This window comes from Alligator mississippiensis, chromosome 5 (genome assembly GCF_030867095.1).
Source record: "Alligator mississippiensis isolate rAllMis1 chromosome 5, rAllMis1, whole genome shotgun sequence".
Taxonomy (NCBI): Eukaryota; Metazoa; Chordata; order Crocodylia; family Alligatoridae; genus Alligator; species Alligator mississippiensis.
Window position 1 is genome coordinate 27,639,974 of NC_081828.1, and position 19,907 is coordinate 27,659,880.

The 19,907-nt window shown below is 44.6% G+C and overlaps 1 protein-coding gene across 3 annotated transcripts in view; it reads right to left on the reverse strand.

Annotated features, from left to right (window-relative positions):
• The window catches only part of TTLL7 (tubulin tyrosine ligase like 7), a 138,118-nt gene that overhangs the window by 20,911 nt on the left and 97,300 nt on the right, over window positions 1-19,907 (reverse strand). For all 3 annotated transcript variants that reach the window (XM_006259042.3, XM_019489183.2, XM_059727994.1), the window contains 2 exons: window positions 13,719-13,853; window positions 9,356-9,436 (listed from right to left, as the gene is read on the reverse strand). In XM_006259042.3, coding sequence (XP_006259104.1) covers window positions 9,356-9,436; window positions 13,719-13,853 — 216 coding nt within the window. The remainder of the gene's footprint in view (window positions 1-9,355; window positions 9,437-13,718; window positions 13,854-19,907) is intronic.

Here is a 19,907-nt window from a genome sequence, read left to right on the forward strand (position 1 = left end):
CCCAATTTAACTTGGTTCACCCAGGTGCAGACCTTACATTTAGATCCCTAGTTAAGTCAATCTAAGTGCAAACTGTATAGAAGTTCCAGGAATGCTAGATAGGTCTAAAAATGACAGACTCGATCTAAATTACCCCTACCTCTGAGGTAGTCTAACTTAGATCAGGTTGGCCATTTTAAAACTATTCTAACTGTCCCAAACTTTTGTACAATTCCCAGCGCAGCTCCAGGGCTGGGAAAGCCCAGCTGCTGGCCTCAGCCCCTGAGTTGTGCTATTCCTATCCACCCCTCTAGCATCAGGCTATTTTTTGGCCCTCCCAGCCCCTCACCCCACCTCCAGATGGAACACCCCAATGGACCAGCCAGCCAGCCCCCCCTCCCTACTCCAGCCCACCAAAACTCCCAGCCTGCAAGATGCTCCCCCCCTTGTGCCAGTTTTATCAGAGTTTGCCAATTCTGGGAGCTGAAGAATTAATTCCTGATCTTGAGAGGGGCAGGAAGGATGGGGGTAGGTTCACTGGAGGAGGAGGGGGGGGGAGAGGAGTGGAACTGGACTCGGGGCTAAAAATAGCCCCGGGATCTAAAGAATGGTAAAGATAGATTCTGAACTCCCTCAAATCTGCCCCTGCAGACCCACGTGCCCTCCCCCCCGATCTTGTCAAACCCTCCCAGACCCCTGAAATCCCCTTGAGGACACTATCTGCCCCACTAATCCCCCAATCTCCTCGTGGATCCCACTTGTTCCCCCCATGACCCTGCAGACACCACCCATCTCTCCCAATCCTTGCCACAGAAGCCATCTGCTCCCCCAATCCCCCTGTGGACCCAATCTGCCCCCACTATACCCCCAATCCACAAGACCCCACCTGCCTCCTAATCAACCCATCCCCACTAGCCCCCCATCCTGACTCACCTTAGACCAAGTGGCCATTTTTAACTTGATCTAACCTCCCCCTAACCTCTCTGAATGTCTGTGCCCAGATTAAATATTTTCTAAACCTGTTGTTTAAATGGTGCAGAGGACTTTTGCTGGCACCCTAAGCATGGTGCATAGTCAGAGCTAGCCCACAATTTTTTGGGGTCCCCTGCAAGGAATAGTTTTGGGGCCCCCTGCCCTGAAGAAGCTGGTGGCAGCGGGGGTGGGGAGCAGGGGAGGGGAGTGTGGCAAGCAACCAAAGAAGCTGGTGGCAGTTGTGGCAGGGGTGGCAGCAAGCAGCCAGATGTGAAGCCGGTGGCGGGGGGTGGCAAGTGGCTGGATGCAAGAGGCCCCCTTAGCTGAGGGGCACCCTGAGGCCATAGGTTTCGCAGTACAGGACAGGCCAGCCCTGCACATATAATCCTAAAAGCAGTCTATGATGAGTTTACCATCACATAAAACAAAGCCAACTAAAAGAAAGTGTGTGGGGTTTTTTCTGATAGGTGTCCCACTGCTTAGCATTTAAGATGATATCCAAACTTATATCTGCATTACATATACAAGAGATATCTTAAAAGGGAATAAATGATTGGGGAATGTAGCCAGTAGGATGATGTATATAGTATGAAAGTTTGTCATTTTAGCATAACATTGTGCATTCAAAGACCAAACCTATGTAAGAAAACCCTTATTTCCCCAGCAAATGTTTAATCTCTTTACAGGTATATATGACAAACTCTTCCATATGGCTAAACAGCTGGTCCTTACTTAAAATAATGGCACAAGATGAAGGAGGTTTATAACTAACAATAAAACCACTGCATGGGGGAATGCCTTGGTATGGCAGATAGGCCTTCTTGATCTTGCATAATCTGTTCTTCACATGGAGACTAAACCCAATGGAAATGAACACAGTGAAAACAAGTAAAACATCATTTCCCAAAGTAACTGTATAATGAAGTAGTAGTAAAAAAAATGCTGAGGGGACAGCAGCTCTGCAGGGGCTCTAATGCATACAGCCTGGGTAAAATGCACCCCATTCAAGTCTTATTCTGCATCCCATACAATCAGGCTTCTGAATATCTTAAGCAAAATTACAAAATGATTTGATCTCACAGTTGGAACACATTTTAAGAAACTGTTGGAAACAGAAAGAAGGGAACTGTATCTGCAACTGCGTTTCATCTCCATTAAACCTTTTAGAAAGATATTTGGATGAGAAAGTCCCCACAATAACAATTTAATATGTTAATTACTGTTGCCATGTGCTCCCTTCCCACATTATACAATTTGAATGGAGATAATTAAGACATCAAAATGTGTATTTCTAGCGAGTAATATGGATACCCTTCTATTTGTGATATAGGATGACAGGAAAGTAGGGTTGGAAGGTCTTCTAGTCCAGCCCCCTGTTCAAGGCATGATCATCCCTGGCTAAACTATCCCAGCCAAGTATCTGCCCAACCTGCTCCTGAAAATTTCTAGGGATGAGAGATTCCACAGCTTCTCTAGATAGCCTGTTCCAATACTTAACCACCTTCATAATCAGAAAGTTCTTCCTAGGCACCAACCTAAGTTTTCTTTGCATTAGTTTTCACTGGCTCAAAAACTACTAATAAAAGCCCATGATATCAAGGTGCATGACCTGTCTTCTATCTTTGCATTTAAATCAGAGAAAAGAGATGATTAAATTGGAGACAGTTTGGGCATCTATACACATGCTCTGTAGTGGAGGGGGGGCACTTTAATTAATTAAAATTTAATTAATTTAAAGCACCTGCATTGTCACGTGTATTTAGCTTTAGTTAAAGCATCCCCACCACCATTTTGAAACATGGAAACACTGAATACATGTGATGCAGAGGCTGGTGAAGCGCACTAATTAGCATGCTCCAGCAGACTTGCAGCACACTCTATTAACTGAGTCTGCTCCGACATGTTCTTATTAGCACTTGTCAAAGCAGACATCTGTCACGTGTATAGGTGTCTGTCATGACTCATAACAAGCTGGAGTCAAGTAAGGTGCTACTGTAAACTTCTGTGGTTGCTATTATGATGATGTCACTAGCACAGTTGCCACTCGAGCATCTCACCAAAAATAGTAACAGTCTCTTCGTCTTGCATAAGAGAATAGAAAACTTTGGATAGTAATAAAAAACTTTACAGAGCTTTCTACAATTTAGCAGGGGTATAATAATTGCAGACCTTGGGGGCTTGGACATAAGGAAGAATTTCTTTACTGTCTGAGCCCCCAAGGTCTGGAATAGCCTGCCATTGGAGGTTGTTCAAGCACCTACATTGAACACCTTCAAGAGTAAATTGGATGCTTATCTTGCTGGGCTCCTATGACCCCAGCTGACTACCTGCCCTTCGGGCGGGGGGCTAGACTCAATCTTCTGAGGTCCCTTCCAGCCCTAATGTCTATGAAATCTATGAAATTTATGATACTTACATACAACTAGCACCAGGCAAATTATTTCAACAGACTGTCCATTCCTATCTGTTTAACATAGTTACACCATAACACAAGAGATCATCTAAGTATTAACAATAAAAGATGTTAAATAAACTGACTGTTCAAAACAAGATGCAGACCATGCAGCAGCAATGGAAACCTATTTAAGAATGTGTACTATGGTAGGCAATACAAAATTGATATATTTTCTCCTACAGAACATCATATTTTCTCCAAAGTCTTGAAGACCAAAGCTGGGAAAAGTCTCATATAAGTAACAACTCTTCCACTGATCAATTCTTTTACAGTTGCTGTATGGCCCCTAAACTACTGTTGTATGTTAGAAATTATGGTTACAGACAGGGCTTATATTTTTCCACAGGAAAGGTGGATAAATCTTTAAAGGCAGCACACCTGATGGGGATGAACGTTCTGAAAACCTAACATATCCTCCACATATTGCCTTCTCAAATTCTAGCACTTTCAAGTAATCCAAGAGTATAGGCCTGAAGGCCCAAGTTTCTGTTTTGTATTTCACAGAATTACAGAATCTGCTTTTCAACTAATTTCATATACTCTCTGAAATATTCTCCACTCCTCATTCCTTTTCTGTTTTCCCTGTATCTCCACAAGAACTCTGTTCTCAGATCCACTAAAGCTTTGCACACATGGGAATCCTCAGCTGCAATGTCAAAATTATATAAAGGTACAGCTACTTCTCTAAGAATAACTAACTGCTTGAAGGGGTAGAGGTTAAAGTACAAAACTTATCACAAATCCCTTCTACTGCCACAAAAAAAAATTCAAGCTCACCAGTGCTTCAGGTGGTACTAGTCTCCTGAGCCATCAGAGATATCTTCACAAGAAGTTCAAATAAATCCACATTTCCAGGACTTTAGTTTTTCTTAATAATAGCCCTCTACATCATCCTGACCTCCAGTATCTGCCCCGAGTACTACATGAGTAGATAAAGAAAGTATAGGCTTCCCTCATGTGTTTTTTAAAAGCGTGTCACTTACAGGGGAACCACCACATAAAAATGATAAAATGACACAGCTAAAAATTGTATTAGATGGCAAAAAGCCTAAATCCTGTGTGGCAGGAGGAAAAAAGCAGGGGTAATGAATGGATGAAACAGTATCGCCAGCTCTCATGAGACACTCGATAAACACCGGGCTGGTGACACCATGTCAGGTGTAAGTGCCACTTCCCCTCTAAGTTCCCCAAGTGAAAAAAACACTTTTCTCCTCTGGCGATTGTTTTGGGGTGGGACGAAGGGAGGGGAAGACCCTTGTGGAAAAGATGAAAGAAAATCCCCAAGATGCTGTCCAGAGGTTCTGTGCATCTGCTGCAGCTCTGACCCCATACTCCAGTCTATTTTCCACTTCTAATGGCCTGGACTAAATTAGTCTATGCTAACAAGAACTACTCCTGGACTCATCTGCTCCCCCTCTTCCCCCCGCAAAGGGAGATCTCCACTTCAGATTTACAGTTTGAGGTCCAGGGCTAAACTCTCTTTTCCCTGGACACAATGCTGAGTAGAGTATGATAGACATCTGGACATTCTCTCTCAACCAGACCTTTGCCCCAATCCCCCAGCCCATAGACGCCTCTGTGTGGTTTGGTAAAAAATAGTGAAGAGTACTGCTGTGGCTGTCCCACTGCACAAGATGGAGAAGACCTATAAACATGGATCTGGGGAGATCATAGTAATACTATTATAAAAATGGAACAGATTATTGTTAGCAAAAAAAGAGTACTCAGGCAATACTAAAACAATACAATGATTCTACCTCAACCAGTGCTTATGGCCACCATAACCAATTCATGAAGGCTGCAAATTTAAAAAAAAAAACCCTCTGTAGAACAGTAGATTTATGTTGCAACTTGCTACCATTCCAAAAGACCTTTAATTAAGTTCACAGCTGACTTACATTATCAAGTTCCTCATCAGTACTTCACCTCTAATATAGCTATGCCAGTTTTATGTAACTGTGTGAATAAATCCTCCATCTGATATATGAACTTGTGGTTAAATGGTCAATTACATTCCTATCACACCATGCTGGGCAGTTTTTCTTTATAGCACCTCATTTCTTCCCAGTACCAAAACACAGTGGGTAGTTCAAAATAGTATTCAGTATGACAGTGATTCAAAGATTTGAAGACTATGCTGTAATCTGAGCTGTGGTTCCAAAATATTTCTCCTGATTATGTTCCCAATAATATTTATTGATGACAAAGAACAGCTCAAAAATGCTTTCCAGCCTAATTGGGAAATCAAGGCACACAGCAGTGAAGTCAAGTGAGCCACTGGTCAGGGGCAAAGAGAACCCAAATATCCCAACTCTAAGACCAGTAAGGTAGCCATACTCTCACCTCCTCTCAAATAACATTTTGGCTACTTTATATAAGTGAGACATTGGGTTACAAAGGTGATATTGACTATAGGAGGTCTTTTAGTCATTTTGTTTTCTTGTTAAAGATTGAGGACCTTTAGCACACTGCAGCAACACCTATTTGCTACTCTGAATTAGAGACAACAAGACAAGCAATTCTGGTTAGTCTTTGATGCGGATAAACTGTAGGGCAAAAAAATGAGAGAAACTATTAGCATGTATTTGTAAGGTCAACTGAAAATTACAATATCATTAACAACCTTTGCCTTTGCAGGTCTACCTCCAATTCAGTGTTATCTCACTAACGTGTCATCTGCTAAAATAGCATCCCTATTTAGATCTGTATCTGCAAATGCAACTTTTTTGCTTGTACAGAGTTTGTTACACAGTTTCTATTGCTAAGTACAGACAGTCAAAAAGCCTGAAGCTGAACTGATTCAGTCTTTGCCCAGATTAAATTGAAACAGAAATAAACAGACATTTACCTTTGACTCAGGAAATGCACCCACATGCCTGCAGTGGCTCAGGCCAGAAGCCTGGAGGTGCTAAAGCACAGTTCTCTGGCTATGTGTTTGTGGCAGAGCACCTTTGGTGTCTGCCACTTAAGGCTGAGAGCAGGCAGCTGGCAGGTGAGGGCCAGCCCTGATGAGGTGGCCATTTTCAATCCAGGCTCTCAGGGCTGAAGCAGCAGTTGACTGAAAGCAGCTGAAGGACAACACCCAGCTGAGCTGATGCTCATAACACCCTTGGTGGTAAGGGAGGAACTGTGGGGATGGTAGGAGGTTCCTCAGGCCCAGTAGGGTTCCAAGCACCAAGGAAAAGGCTTTGGGCCTAACATCAAGAGGCCAGCCTTGCAGAGGGGCTGAGAGTTTGTGGGCCTACACAGGAGCTAGGCAGGCAAACCCCTGAGCAGATCTGGCAGGGGTGAAACCAGGGGCTCAGGTGACCCTAGTTGAGCTAGTCCTCATGTAGCATTGCTGGGGCATTAGGTCAGCCTGGCTTGAGGCAATGGTTGCATGGTGGGGCCCAGAAGGGACCTCTGTTGTCTAGGGAGGCCAGCTACTACGGGGCTGAGACCAACAAACTCTAACTAGTCAATGCAAGAGGGCCAGGGCCAGAAGGCTGAAGGGCATTTAAGCCCAATGCGAGGGGCAGGCCTGGGCTATGATGAGCTATCTGGCACCCCGACCAGCCTGGAGGCAGGGCCAGAGCCTATGGAGGCTGAAGGTCCCCTCGATGGGGGAGGGAGGCATCACTGTCAAGGGGAAGAAAAGCTCAGCAAGACAGTAGGCTGAAATTAAGGGCTGTAACTAAGGTCCAGTAGAGAAAGCAGCCCAGGAACAACATATAGCCCAGTAGGCAAGATAAGACCAAGGCAGGTAGGCCTGCAGTGGTCCTGGGTATGACAGAAAACTGCACTCTGCTGGGGAAGGATGGCCTGGTAGGACTCCCTGTGATGGGGGCAGTTCCCCAGAAATGCCAGGCCAGGTTGCCTCCCCAGTGAAGGGTGGGGAGGGGCAATTTAAAAGCCCAGGGACAGGTACAGAGGCCAGGCACATCTCTGGACACCTGAGCCCCAGGGGGTGGAATACCTCAGAGGCCCCAGTGAGGGGGCAGATAGTTAGAGTGGTCCCAGTGAGGGGAGAGGAAGGGACCAGGTATGTCCACATGACGCCTGAGTCCCACAGGTGGGTAAGACCCTGTGTAGCCCCAGTGAGAGAAGGGACAGTAGTGTTCATCCCACAGAAGGCACATTATGTGGAAGGCCCTAGCAAGACAGCACAGGTGGAAGGCCCTAGCGAGAGAGAATAAGTTGAAGCCCCAGGAAAGGGATGGTTAGGCCAAGGTAAGTCTATGGATGCCTGAGGCCACAGTTGGGCCTGAGGCCAAGACCTCGGTAAGCCCTCAGAAGTTGTGAGGCTGAGTTTGGGTCATAAGGATAAGAACTGCCCAGTGTGGGGGCACTGTGACTGCAAGCTGCAGTGAGGAGCGAGTCCCATGTGAGACTCGGGAGCTTGCGTCACGGTGTAGGGCACTGGAGCAAATATGAGAGGCACGGGCCATAGTGTAGGGATGTTATGGAGCCATGGACAGTGCCCCTCGGCATCAGAGCATTAAAATGAGAAGCCTCCTGCATTTTACACCAATTTAAGAAACAGTAAATTGTGGCAGGCAAGACTGGGCAGATTTCCCTACTTGCATGTGGGCGGGCCAATGTTGAGACCTGGTCCCGAGTAGGCCCCCTGTCACAGTGTTCACTTCCTCTTCCTGCTGCTGCAAAGGTCTCTGGAATTTGCAGTCCAGACTTACAGCAGCAGGACTCTGCAGGGAAGCTCATCACTTTATTTTCCTGTCTCTAGGTGCCTCTGGGATTTGTAGTCCACAGTCACAGCCAAGTAAATTTGAGCAGGTGAAGGGGTGTTATAACCCCCCTCCCTGGCCCCAGATCCCAGCTGGGGTTCGACTGGAGCGGGGCAGTCCCCCTCCTGTAGACTGGGCTGCATCCCCAGGTGGAACTGCCCCCTTGTCAGTCAGCTCTCACTGCTCCAGTTTAGGGAGCAGAGGGGCAGAGCCAGTCCTGGTCTCTGGAGCAGACAGCACAGCACAGCACAGGGCTGCAGTGCAGGCTGGGATGCCGGAGGACTCTGGTTTAACTTAAATCAGGAAGGGGTCTGGGACAGAAGTTCCATAAGCCAGTTTGACCTAAATCAGTTAAGTCTAGTACTACATTCAACCAAGTTTATCTTAAATCAGTTTCAGCCATTTTGAAACTGGTTTATGTGCACTGAGCTTGTGTTCTGTTACAGGTTTGAACTAGTTTCTGATTGCTTACACCGGTTTATGCGCAACTTCTATCCCTAGCCTATATGTTGCCATACAACTCCCTATGCTGAGTCGCAACATGTACCAAATCAAAAATCAGTTGAAGGAATACTTATAGTGTTTTCTAAAAAATGTAAACGCTTTATGAATATGGACTTAGTTACCTGATGTCCTCTAATGAGCAAGAAAAAAAAATGTTTCAGATGCTACCTTATGTTAGACAGAAGTGTCATTTCTTTTGTACTTATTTTTCTAAAGATCACTTTTCTAGCAGGTCACATCTGTCTCATTAAAATACCCTATTTCTCCCACATGTTGATTTGCATACCGCATATGATGTGTGTGATGTATGCTTTCACAAATAATATTTAGCAACGTGTATAACAATTCTAGGCTAAGATACTAAAAACAGATGCCCCAAATTAGGCTTCTATACATGCGTATGCAGCCTTAGAAATGAGTGACCTGTATTCAGAAATGCTGAGCTATTACCAACACTGTTTAGATGATGTGTTAATTTTAAGCATTTATTTTTGGGAATCATATTCATAGGTCAAACAGGTATACTAGCATAAATATGCAACTCACTGACTGCAGTGAAATTAGTCTACATGTACAGTGGTGGCATCAACACAAGAATATGGACTTGCTCATATATTGACATCTTAGAAGAACCCACTCTATTTACTAAGTGCGATGCTATGACTCTTGCATGTTCACTATCTAATATTACTTTTAAAAGAATGATATTTATATCACTCACCTTTCGCTGCTTTACTGCATCCAGTTTTACCAACCAATAAGATGCCACTTTTGTTTTATGGTACTTCCAGTTATCCATGATCTGTATTAGTTGAAAAAAATAGTAAAATTAAACAAAAAACAAGTGAAAAGCGCTGTTTCTAGTAAAAAAAATCTCACTGGCAAAATATTTAACTATTTAAAAGGAAGTATTTTTGCAAAAAAGAACTGATTCCCCATTAGAAATGGAAGAATGTCTGCACGTTTAGGTATTTAAATACAAGAAGACACTGACTCGGGGCCTCGTAGTTTATATAACTGTAGTTTATTGTCTAAAATTTACAAACATTGAAAATAGCTTCTTAAAAATGATGGTGCCAGTAAAATGCATTTTCCCCATTTACTAATGTCTACATGTTATGAGAATAGTTTGGGCTTTTAAATTTCTTGCTGCTCTGCCCTTTTGTCTCTACTCCAGATCAGTACCTATTAACAATCCTACCTCACTGACAACTAATATACCATCACTTGTTTATATTCTGACATTTTCCACTTTGAATTCTTTGTTGCAATGGAGGTTTGATAATACCAGCTGGATTTACAAGAGGATTTTGCAATAAGATAGCATATTAACAATCTGCAGTTATGTTAAGGTTGTATCAGAACATGCCACTTCATGGGCATATAATATTTTGTAGGATAAAATATCAAGGAATCATTTTACCCCAATTCCAACACTAAAAAATAAGTATAGTAGTCATGAAATGTAATGAAAATAAAAGCTATGAGTAAATTATTCATACTGAGTTTTGTTTCTTACCAGACAAACTCCCTTTGAAGGGCTAGATTTCTGTTCCATAAGGACATACCCAAAGCTGCTGGGCCAATCAAGAATTCATTAGTGCAGTCACCATAGCATGGCCCATGGCCCCTTCCTACCATGACATGTGGAACAATCCTTAAGAACAACTAAGAGCCAGTGTAGCCCTTAACTCCACCAGAAAACTCATCTGATGCAAAGGTGTAGAGGCTGTGGGGCTGCAATGGTAGATTAAACCCACCATTTCTCTGATTCTCTCCACTCAATGAAGCCAATGAATTTGTTGCAAATGCTAAAGTCACGATGTCCGAAACTCTGATTAAACAGAGGTAATCCAAGATGTGTACATGTCTCTATCCAGATACGCAATGTGAACTACGAGCTGAAAAAACACACTTGTTTCTTGGAATACACCCTTAGCTCAGGTTACGGATGAGAAAACTGCATATTCCGCACACAGGAATGCAATATGCTTTGACAACTCATATGCAGCTTGCGGTTATTAACTTTGTTATTTTCAAATGTGCAAAGTGAACATTCCTCACTGCCAAGAATGAAAATTTAAGACAAGATTGTGTGGATTATTCCACGCACAAGGCAGGCAGCCTCAAACTTTTTACTGGTAGTAATTAGGCCAAGCCAGAGTCTTTCTACTTCTCATGTAACTCTGAGAGTTTTTTTTAATATAAAATACCTGAATTGTAGCTGGAAAAAAAAATAATTAAATCTACCAGGAGACTAGGGAAGAGAGCAAAGAAGGACCTGCGTTACCTTAGTTCTCTCTCTCCCTCTCATTCAAAATTATGAATTTTAAAAACTGTACAGCTGGTGCAGTACAATATATAGTGATGAGTGCCGCAGAAATGTATGCGTTTTTGTATACCTATAAAATACAACATTTCTCCAAACATAGATTAACTCAGAAATGACTAATAGGAATTCAAGTACATACACCTAGAGCAGGGCTTTTCAACCTTTTTTAGTCTGGCGGGCGGATGCCGTGTGTGTGTGGGGGGGGGGAAGAGAGAGAGAGCACGCACCTGGACACAGGGCAGGGAGATGGGGTTGGCACGTGGGCAGGTAGGGACAGAACACCACCGCCTCCCAGGAACAGGGCCGGGCTGGGGCGTCCCGGGAGACTCACTGGGATGGGTGGGGAAGCTCACCGGGCTGGTGTGTAGTGGCAGCGGCTGCTGCATGCGAGCTTCCCCACCTGGGGGGGAGGGAGGGGGGGCTGGCGCTGCCCTCACCCCACCCCAGCTCTGCTCCTGGGAGGCAGCAGCACTCTGTCCCCACCTGCCCATGCATAACCCCTACGACCAGTCCAAGTACCCCCAGGGATACATGTACCCCTGGTTGACAAACCCTAACCTAGAGCAATTAATAGCTGGAAGCACCTGTGGGCTCAGAACAAGCATGTAAATCCAGAATCGCAAACTCTAAAAATAAGCTTCCAATGAAAAAGTTTTAAATATAAATTATTTTCACATTGTCTTTAATCTAGTGAAAAATATATTCCATACTGGCTCCCTCATTTGATTTTTAGATCTGATCAAGAAACTTCAACTAGAAGAGTTTTCCACTGAAAAATTCAGTTTCACTTAAATCAAAATATTGTATGTCAAAATTGACATACCTTTCAATGGAATAAAGCTAAAACAAAGTATTCCTTTTGTATAACCATTGAAACATTTGTTTAGCTGAGCACGAAATGGTTTATATTACATTTTCATTTTTATTCATTTAGTTTTTGACTATATGATATTAAAATGACAATTGACAGTCACTGCAACTTAAATTCCTACATGATTTGCTGGGGTTTAGGTTGTAGCCGTGTTGGTCTAAGGATATAGGCAGACAAGGTTCCTTGGGTGAATTTGATATCTTTTATTAGACCAACCCAAATTCACCCAAGGAACCTTGTCTGCCTACATGATTTGCTTGCTTTTGAAAATGGAACTGAAGCTCCTAGGCTACTGAGACACTTTTGAAAATCTAAAGTCAAGTAAGCCAGTTTCCTAGAAAAACAGCTACAGATTCTGATGAGCTGAATTTCTCACTGGCATCAGGAGAATCATGCACTTTAATTAGAAGGTGAGTTCTCCCTTGTTGATGGAAGTACACGCAGTCAATGATAAGAGCCATGTGGCTTAAAAAACCTTTTAGGCTTACAGTCTCACTCCACAGTTTATGCAGGGAAAGAAAAGAATTCTTGCAGGCTAAAGATGTGCACCCACCAATACCAATTGGAGAAAAAGGAGCTCCCCAGTCTACGTATAAAGTTAAATTTCTTCTACAGCTGTAACTGGGTAAGAGGCTTGGTGCTTTCCTTAAGTGATAAGAAACAAGAGAGCCCCACTCTGGGGATTTAGTTCTTCAGATGCCCAAAAAACTGATACAAGATTTGTCTTCTGTCTTTACTTCCGAACCACACAAAGGAATTAAGTCAAGTCTATGAAGTACTTGGTTTTGGTAGTGGCAGAGAGTGAGGAACAAGAGAGCAAAGGAACAAGAGAACTTTTTTATTCCTGTTCTACATGTCCCTGAAATGCAAGTCTTCATGGGCTTTTGCTCATAAATCAGGCTAATCCTCTCTTGCACATATGCTAAATTTTTATGGATTTAGTATCAATGCCCTTTTGGGATCTGCATGGCCCAAAAGGCAGAGGACCTTTCTAACTGAAGAGCATCCTGAGCATCCTGAGTTTGGTAGAGCTCTGCAAACTTCCCCTTCATAAACCAAAAGAAGCAGTTCACTACACCTGAAATCATACCTCTCACTGAATAAGGGATACACTTATTAAACTTGACACAAGTTAAAATTACTGTGTCCCTTTATGCCCCAGCCAAATCCAAAGAACAGAACATTTTCTCTGCTTGCTTTTTAGTTTCTTAAACTGACGGGATTTTTTTAAAAGGTTCTTAGGCATTTTCCATATGTGTTTGCCTTTGTTTCTTTGCAACACTGTGCATTTGAATTTTAGTTTCCTCTGTACATGCATATCAAGTATGGTTTTTCACTCTTTTTTAAATCTCCTTTCACATTCATCTCTTTCAAATCAAGTACTAAAGCCTCAGAATCATACTGGTTACAAGTACATTGGAGAACTCAAGAAGCCAAGAAGTATGCAAGTGGTATTTCAGTTTGCCCTACTGCACACTATTCTTAGTTCTTTAGCATGCCTACTCAGGGGGAAATTATCCATGTCACAATCTGTACTAACACTAGTCTATGATGCATAGACTGTTAACGATTTGTAACCTTATTCTTTGCTTACTTTAAAGTTTGAATGTTAATAGTACAAACCTCTGCAATGAAAAATTGAAGTCACCCAACCTTCCTGATTATGTTTGCCACATATTTTATACAGACTTAAGAATGATTTCTTTTTAAGGTCAAGTAGTATGCAGGAGTCTGAATCCTCTGGAATCCTTTGAGTTATCCTGAATTCCATGAGTTGTAAGGCTCCTTGAAAAATACTTTGTATTTTGCTACATTTCTAAGGGTTTAAAAAAAGAAGTGGGCTGAGTCTGCCATGCTTCTACCTTAGTGGTAGATACTTACATTTTCTATGATTAATTCTGCCTCTTCTTCTGTTTTTCCAAGGAACTTTAGTCTCATGTCATTGAAAATTAACAGAGTCTCTCTTGTCAGTGCCTCTTCTTGCTCTTTTGTTTTCTCTTGTAGTAAAGACTCACTCTGAAAGTTGATATGAAACAGTATTTATAAAGAGTCAGTGATTTCATTTGTGTAATTTTATCAGATCTCTATTTTAAAAATATTTTCTAATTTAAAATATCTATTCCCAAAGAGAGGAAAATTAATCCTTTTAAAAAAGGATTGTATACATTATATGTGCATAATATATAGAAGATGACTATATTTACACTAACATGTTATAAGAAGAAATGTGTCCAAAACTGAAAAGGAAACCATAAGGCAAAGATGTTTCAGAGAGATAATGAGCAAAAAATGTATCTGGTCTTTATGATGTGCACATACTGAACAACAGATTTTAAATTTTAAATTTTACTGGTGTTATTTCTTGCACAGAAAGGATTCATTGCTAGCCACCAAAACTCTGGCACTGTACCTCTGTTCTTCACTGTGACATCCTCTGCTTTCCATTCCTAAACTTGACAGCTAAGTACAAGCAGTCAATCATGTGAAATTGTGCCACGTTTCTATTGCCATCTATTCATTATAATTAAAGGTGAAATTTTGCCCCTACTGAAGTCAATGGAAATTCTGCAATCGACTTTAAATGGGCCAAAAATTCATAGAAATGTACACTTAGATGTGGACATGTGAGCCATCAAGTCCAGTCCCCTGTAATTTCAGATAACCACAGAATAGATCATAAAATGAATCCAAAGGGTTCTACGGCTAGGGACAGACTTTACACATAAAGTGGTGTAAGTGATCAGAAACTCCTTAAACCTATAATAGAACAGACAGTCAGTGCACGTAAACCAGTTTGAAAATGATTGAAACCGGTTTGAGATAAACCTGGTTGAATGTAGTATCAGAATTAATGGATTTGGCTCAAACTGGTTTATGCAATGTCTGTCCCAGATCCCTTGCTGGATCAAGTTAAATCAAAGATCCCCAGCATCCCGGCATGCTCTGTGGGCTGGGCAGGGCTCTCCGCTCAACAGCTGGGCTGGCCCCTTCGCTCTGCTCCCTAGCTGGAGTAGGGGTGGGGCATGGCCAGACTCTGGCCTGCCATGGCCCCTGAGGCAAATTCCTCCCTCCATCCCATCTCCCCTCTGCTGACAAACCCTGTGGACCGCAGCTGGGGTTTGCCAGCCCCAGCCGCACCTCCAGAGTTTTCCTGCAGCCAGGCAGAGATGGAATTAATTCCTCCCTCTGTCCAGACTGCCTGCAGCCAGGGAGGGGATTAATTCTACAGTGATCTTAGAGCAGAAGAGAGAGGCAAGCTGCACCTGTGAGCCCAGAGCTAAGACATGCAGAACCAGACTGATAGGTGAGAAGTCTTGGCAAAAACCTGACAATCATCACACATATGTGCCGGAGATGGAGTTAAGGGAAGTTGCAGACATCTTCTGGCTGGAAGTTGTAGACCAAAGAATGCAGAAAGCTACATTTACATTATAAAGCAGAACCTGTAAAACCTAAACAAAGCCTTTCTGAATGTCTGGCTGTAAGGAGACACTCTGCCCTCAGGATTAGTAAGACTTATGCAAGGCTTTCTCTTGTCTTTCTGCTTTACATTTTAAATTAGACTAAGCTGTGTATGCTGTGTTTTACTGGGCATTATCTTAGCTTAGGCAAAGGTTTTTGGTAGTTCCCCATTGTATGGTTTGCAAATTGCCGTGTTCAATACATGCTTGCTTCAAAGAAACGACTTTTTTCCCATCCCCACTCCTTAGTCTGGCAGCAGCTTCCACCCCCACCCCCCACAGGTGGCTGGCATCCTGTGCGGCCTGCTAGCCCCAACTGGTGTCTGGCCATGCCCCCTCCGCTCCAGCAGGGAGGGGTGAGAGCCTTGGAGGGCATCTCTCTACTCTCCCCTTTGACAGTGACTGGCAGACATGCTCTAGAGCCCCCCGGCTTCTGCCTTGAGCCACTGCAGGCACGTGCCTGCATTTCCTGATTTAACAGAGAATGTCTGTCCAGTTATTTATCAGTTTAGGCTGCACAGCTTAGGCTAACCTGCAAAGAATCAATTCTGGCTCAGGCTTTTTGAATGTCTGTCCCTAGCCTATAAGAATGTCCACTGCAGTCTTTCCTCTATGCTGTAAGCCATAAAAAAAAATCTCCCAAAGCTGCATGACAAGCTCAGGATCTTTTAATACAGACAATCAAAGGCCGCAGAAACTATATTGACTGAGAACAATGCCTTAAGCCCCAGTAAAGGCAGAGGATTCCCAGAAAATCTGAGGAAGTAGACCATGGTTTATATTACAAAAATAAATAAATAAATAAAAATTAAAAAATAAAAATTTTAATCCCAACCAACCTGACTTGCTGACTCCAGCTCTAACAGTTGGTTTAACACTAAGTATTTGAGCAAGACACAACAGCCAGACTCTAAGGATGTCTCTTAGTACCACTGGAAGTTCCTGCCTAAATTCTCCCTCCCCACAGAAAAAAAATAAGACAAGAAAATCAGAAGCCAAGTTATAGATCAAAAGGCTAAAATTTCTTTATGGCCCTTTCAGACAACCTGCAGCTGCTCTGAAGTATTGTATCTACAATTCAGCATGGAGTAAAAGAAACCTCATCTTAGACTTGAGTGCGAGTCAGGGCAGGCTGTGGCTACAGCTGCAGCTGCCCCTACCTGGGGGAGACCACTGGAGATGGGAGGAGGTACAGAGACATAAGCACAGGGGAGACTACACAATGCAGGGTTAGGGAAAACCAGGGGAGATTGTACAGGGGGCAAGCACAGAGGACATCATGCAGATGTCCCCAGCTACCCAAGGTTGGTGCCTCTAAATTGTCTTGGAAAATTGCAAGGAAGCACCAAGTGAACACACAGCAATTATCACAGTGTTCTTTGTCTCCAAGAACACAGCTTAATCGTGCCCCCCATCAGCACACCATGTTCTGGAGCAGTCTTTTGGGAATGCAATGGGGAGATATGGCTGCATGGATACCTGAAAGTCAGCCCCTACATGGACAGGAGAAATAGAGGAGATGCAGCAGGAAATACGGAGTAGGGAGGGGTGGGGGAAGGGTCAGGATTGGGTGCCACTCTGTTCTGTTGCCACCACCTGACACTTGGGCACAGAAGGCCACAAGCCACCTGCCAGAACCATCCCAGCCCACTCTCCTGGACCAGAGTCAAAGCCTGGCACAGTGTGCCTGGAAGATGGGAGTGGTTAGCATTATGACCAAGCAGTGCCTGTGTAGGAGCAATATGGCCTCCATCCGATGGGCATGCCTACAGGTGCTCCTCTGTCCCCATGGTACTGCTATGTGCCCACAGCAGCATGTGGAGGTTTACTAGAATGTGCAGTGGCCTAGGGATTGGGCACACTCCCCTCAACACTGGAACCAAGAGGAATGGAGCCAGAGAGATGGCTTCCTGGCACAGGCTGCCATCAAGGAAGGGGCATGGAGTAACCTCAGCACAGACATGCAAAAAAGGGTGTCCAGGTCAGCAACTTTACAGTGCTTTTCCAGGGTTGAGGGTGGTGGGAAGACAGGGACCATACCTAGGGCCATCCATGGTGTTGATGGACATCGTCCTGTGGCTTGATTGTAGTGTCACTGGAGCTCTCTCTCTTGCTCTGTTCCTCTTGTGTCCAGAACCTGGTTTCATTGACAGTTTCTGGGACATTGATCTGTTGTCCAGCTCCAGCACACCCCAGCTGCAGCAAGGTCCTGAAACCTTCCTGCCCCTTCAGCTCTTCAGGAAAAGTTTGCTGTTCCGCTTCCATCCTTACCAACTAGGCAAAGTATGCCTGGGATCTTCTTTGTCTGATCATCAGGATCTTAAGGGGGTTGCGAGAAGGTCAAGAGAAGGTTGAGAGGCGACCTTGTGGCTGCCTATAAGTTCATCACGGGGGCACAGAAGGGAATTGGTGAGGTTTTATTCACCAAGGCACCCCCGGGGGTTACAAGAAATAATGGCCACAAGCTAGCAGAGAGCAGATTTAGACTAGACATTAGGAAGAACAACTTCACAGTTCGAGTGGCCAAGGTCTGGAATGGGCTCCCAAGAGAGGTGGTGCTCTCCCCTACCCTGGGGGTCTTTAAGAGGAGGTTAGATAAGCATCTAGCTCGGGTCATCTGAACCCAGCACTCTTTCCTGCCTATGCAGGGGGTCTGACTCGATGATCTATTGAGGTCCCTTCCGACCCTAGCACCTAGCTCACACAGGTTTCTAACCTTTATACAGGACCTCCACCTGACACAGGAGGTACACGGTCCCACTAGGGGGAATGCCATACTGGATCTGGTATTGGCAACAGGGGATGACATGGTAGGGGACCTACAGATCGGTAGCCATCTGGGGGACAGTGATCACCTAATAACAGAATTCAGCATAAGACGTCGAGTGGGTAAGGTAACTAGTAGGGTGAAAGTGCTAGACTTTAGGAAGGCTGATTTCAATGAACTCAGGCGATTAGTCAAGGACGCACTGCAGAGTAGCAGTTTTGAAGTGATGGGTGCCCAAGAAGGGTGGCTGTGCCTTAAGGAAACGATCCTTTGGGCACAAAGCGAGACAATCCCCGTGCGAGGTAAAAGAGGGAAAGGGGCCAGGAGGCTTCCCTGGCTGACCAGAGAAATCCAGGGCAGCCTAAGGGCCAAAAGGGGAGCACATAAGAAGTGGAAACAGGGTGAGATCACCAAAGACGAATATACCTCCTCTGCTCGTGCTTGTAGGGAGGAAGTTAGACGGGCCAAAGCTACCATGGAGCTGAGGATGGCATCCCAAGTAAAAGACAACAAGAAATTGTTTTTTAGATATATAGGGAGTAAAAGGAAGGCCCAGGGAGGAATAGGACCCCTGCTAAATGGGCAGAAACAATTGGTGACGGACAGGGGGGACAAGGCTGAACTCCTCAACGAGCTCTTTGCCTCAGTGTTCCTAAGCGAGGGACACGACAAGTCTCTCACTAGGATTGTAGAGAGGCAGCAGCAAGGTGCCAGACTTCCATGTGTAGCCCCTGAGATGGTGCAGAGTCACTTGGAAGAACTGGATGCCTTTAAGTCGGCAGGCCCGGATGATCTCCATCCGAGGGTGCTGAAGGCACTGGACGACATCATTGCAGAGCCACTGGCGGGAATATTTGAACGCTCGTGGCACACGGGCCAAGTCCCGGAGGACTGGAAAAGGGCCAATGTGGTCCCCATGTTCAAGAAGGGGAGGAAGGAGGACCCGGGCAACTATAGGCCAGTCAGTCTCACCTCCATCCTTGGCAAAGTCTTTGAAAAAATTATCAAGGTTCACATTTGCGAGAGCCCGGCAGGACAAATTATGCTGAGGGGAAACCAGCACAGGTTCGTGGAAGGCAGATCATACCTGACCAATCTAGTCTCTTTTTATGACCATGTTACGAAACGCCTGGACACAGGAGGAGGGGTGGATGTCGTATACTTAGACTTCAGGAAGGCCTTCGATACGGTATCCCACCCCATACTGGTGAACAAGTTAAGAGGCTGTGACTTGGATGACTACACAGTCCGGTGAGTGGCGAATTGGCTAGAGGGTCGCACCCAGAGAGTCGTGGTGGATGGGTCGGTTTCGACCTGGAAGGGCGTGGGCAGTGGGGTCCCGCAGGGCTCAGTCCTTGGACCGATACTCTTTAATGTCTTCAGCAGCGACTTGGACGAGGGAGTGAAATGTATTCTGTCCAAGTTTGCAGATGACACAAAGCTATGGGGAGAAGTGGACACGCCGGAGGGCAGGGAACAGCTGCAGGCAGACCTGGACAGGTTGGACAAGTGGTCAGAAAACAACAGAATGCAGTTCTACAAGGAGAAATGCAAAGTGCTACACCTAGGGAGGAAAAATGTCCGGCACACCTACAGCCTAGGGAATGACCTGCTGGGTGGCATGGAAGTGGAAAGGGATCTTGGAGTCCTAGTGGACTCTAAGATGAACATGAGTCGGCAGTGTGACGAAGCCATCAGAAAAGCCAATGGCACTTTATCGTGCATCAGCAGATGCATGACGAATAGGTCCAAGGAGGTAATACTTCCCCTCTATCAGGCACTGGTCAGACCGCAGTTAGAGTACTGCGTGCAATTCTGGGCGCCGCACTTCAAGAGGGATGC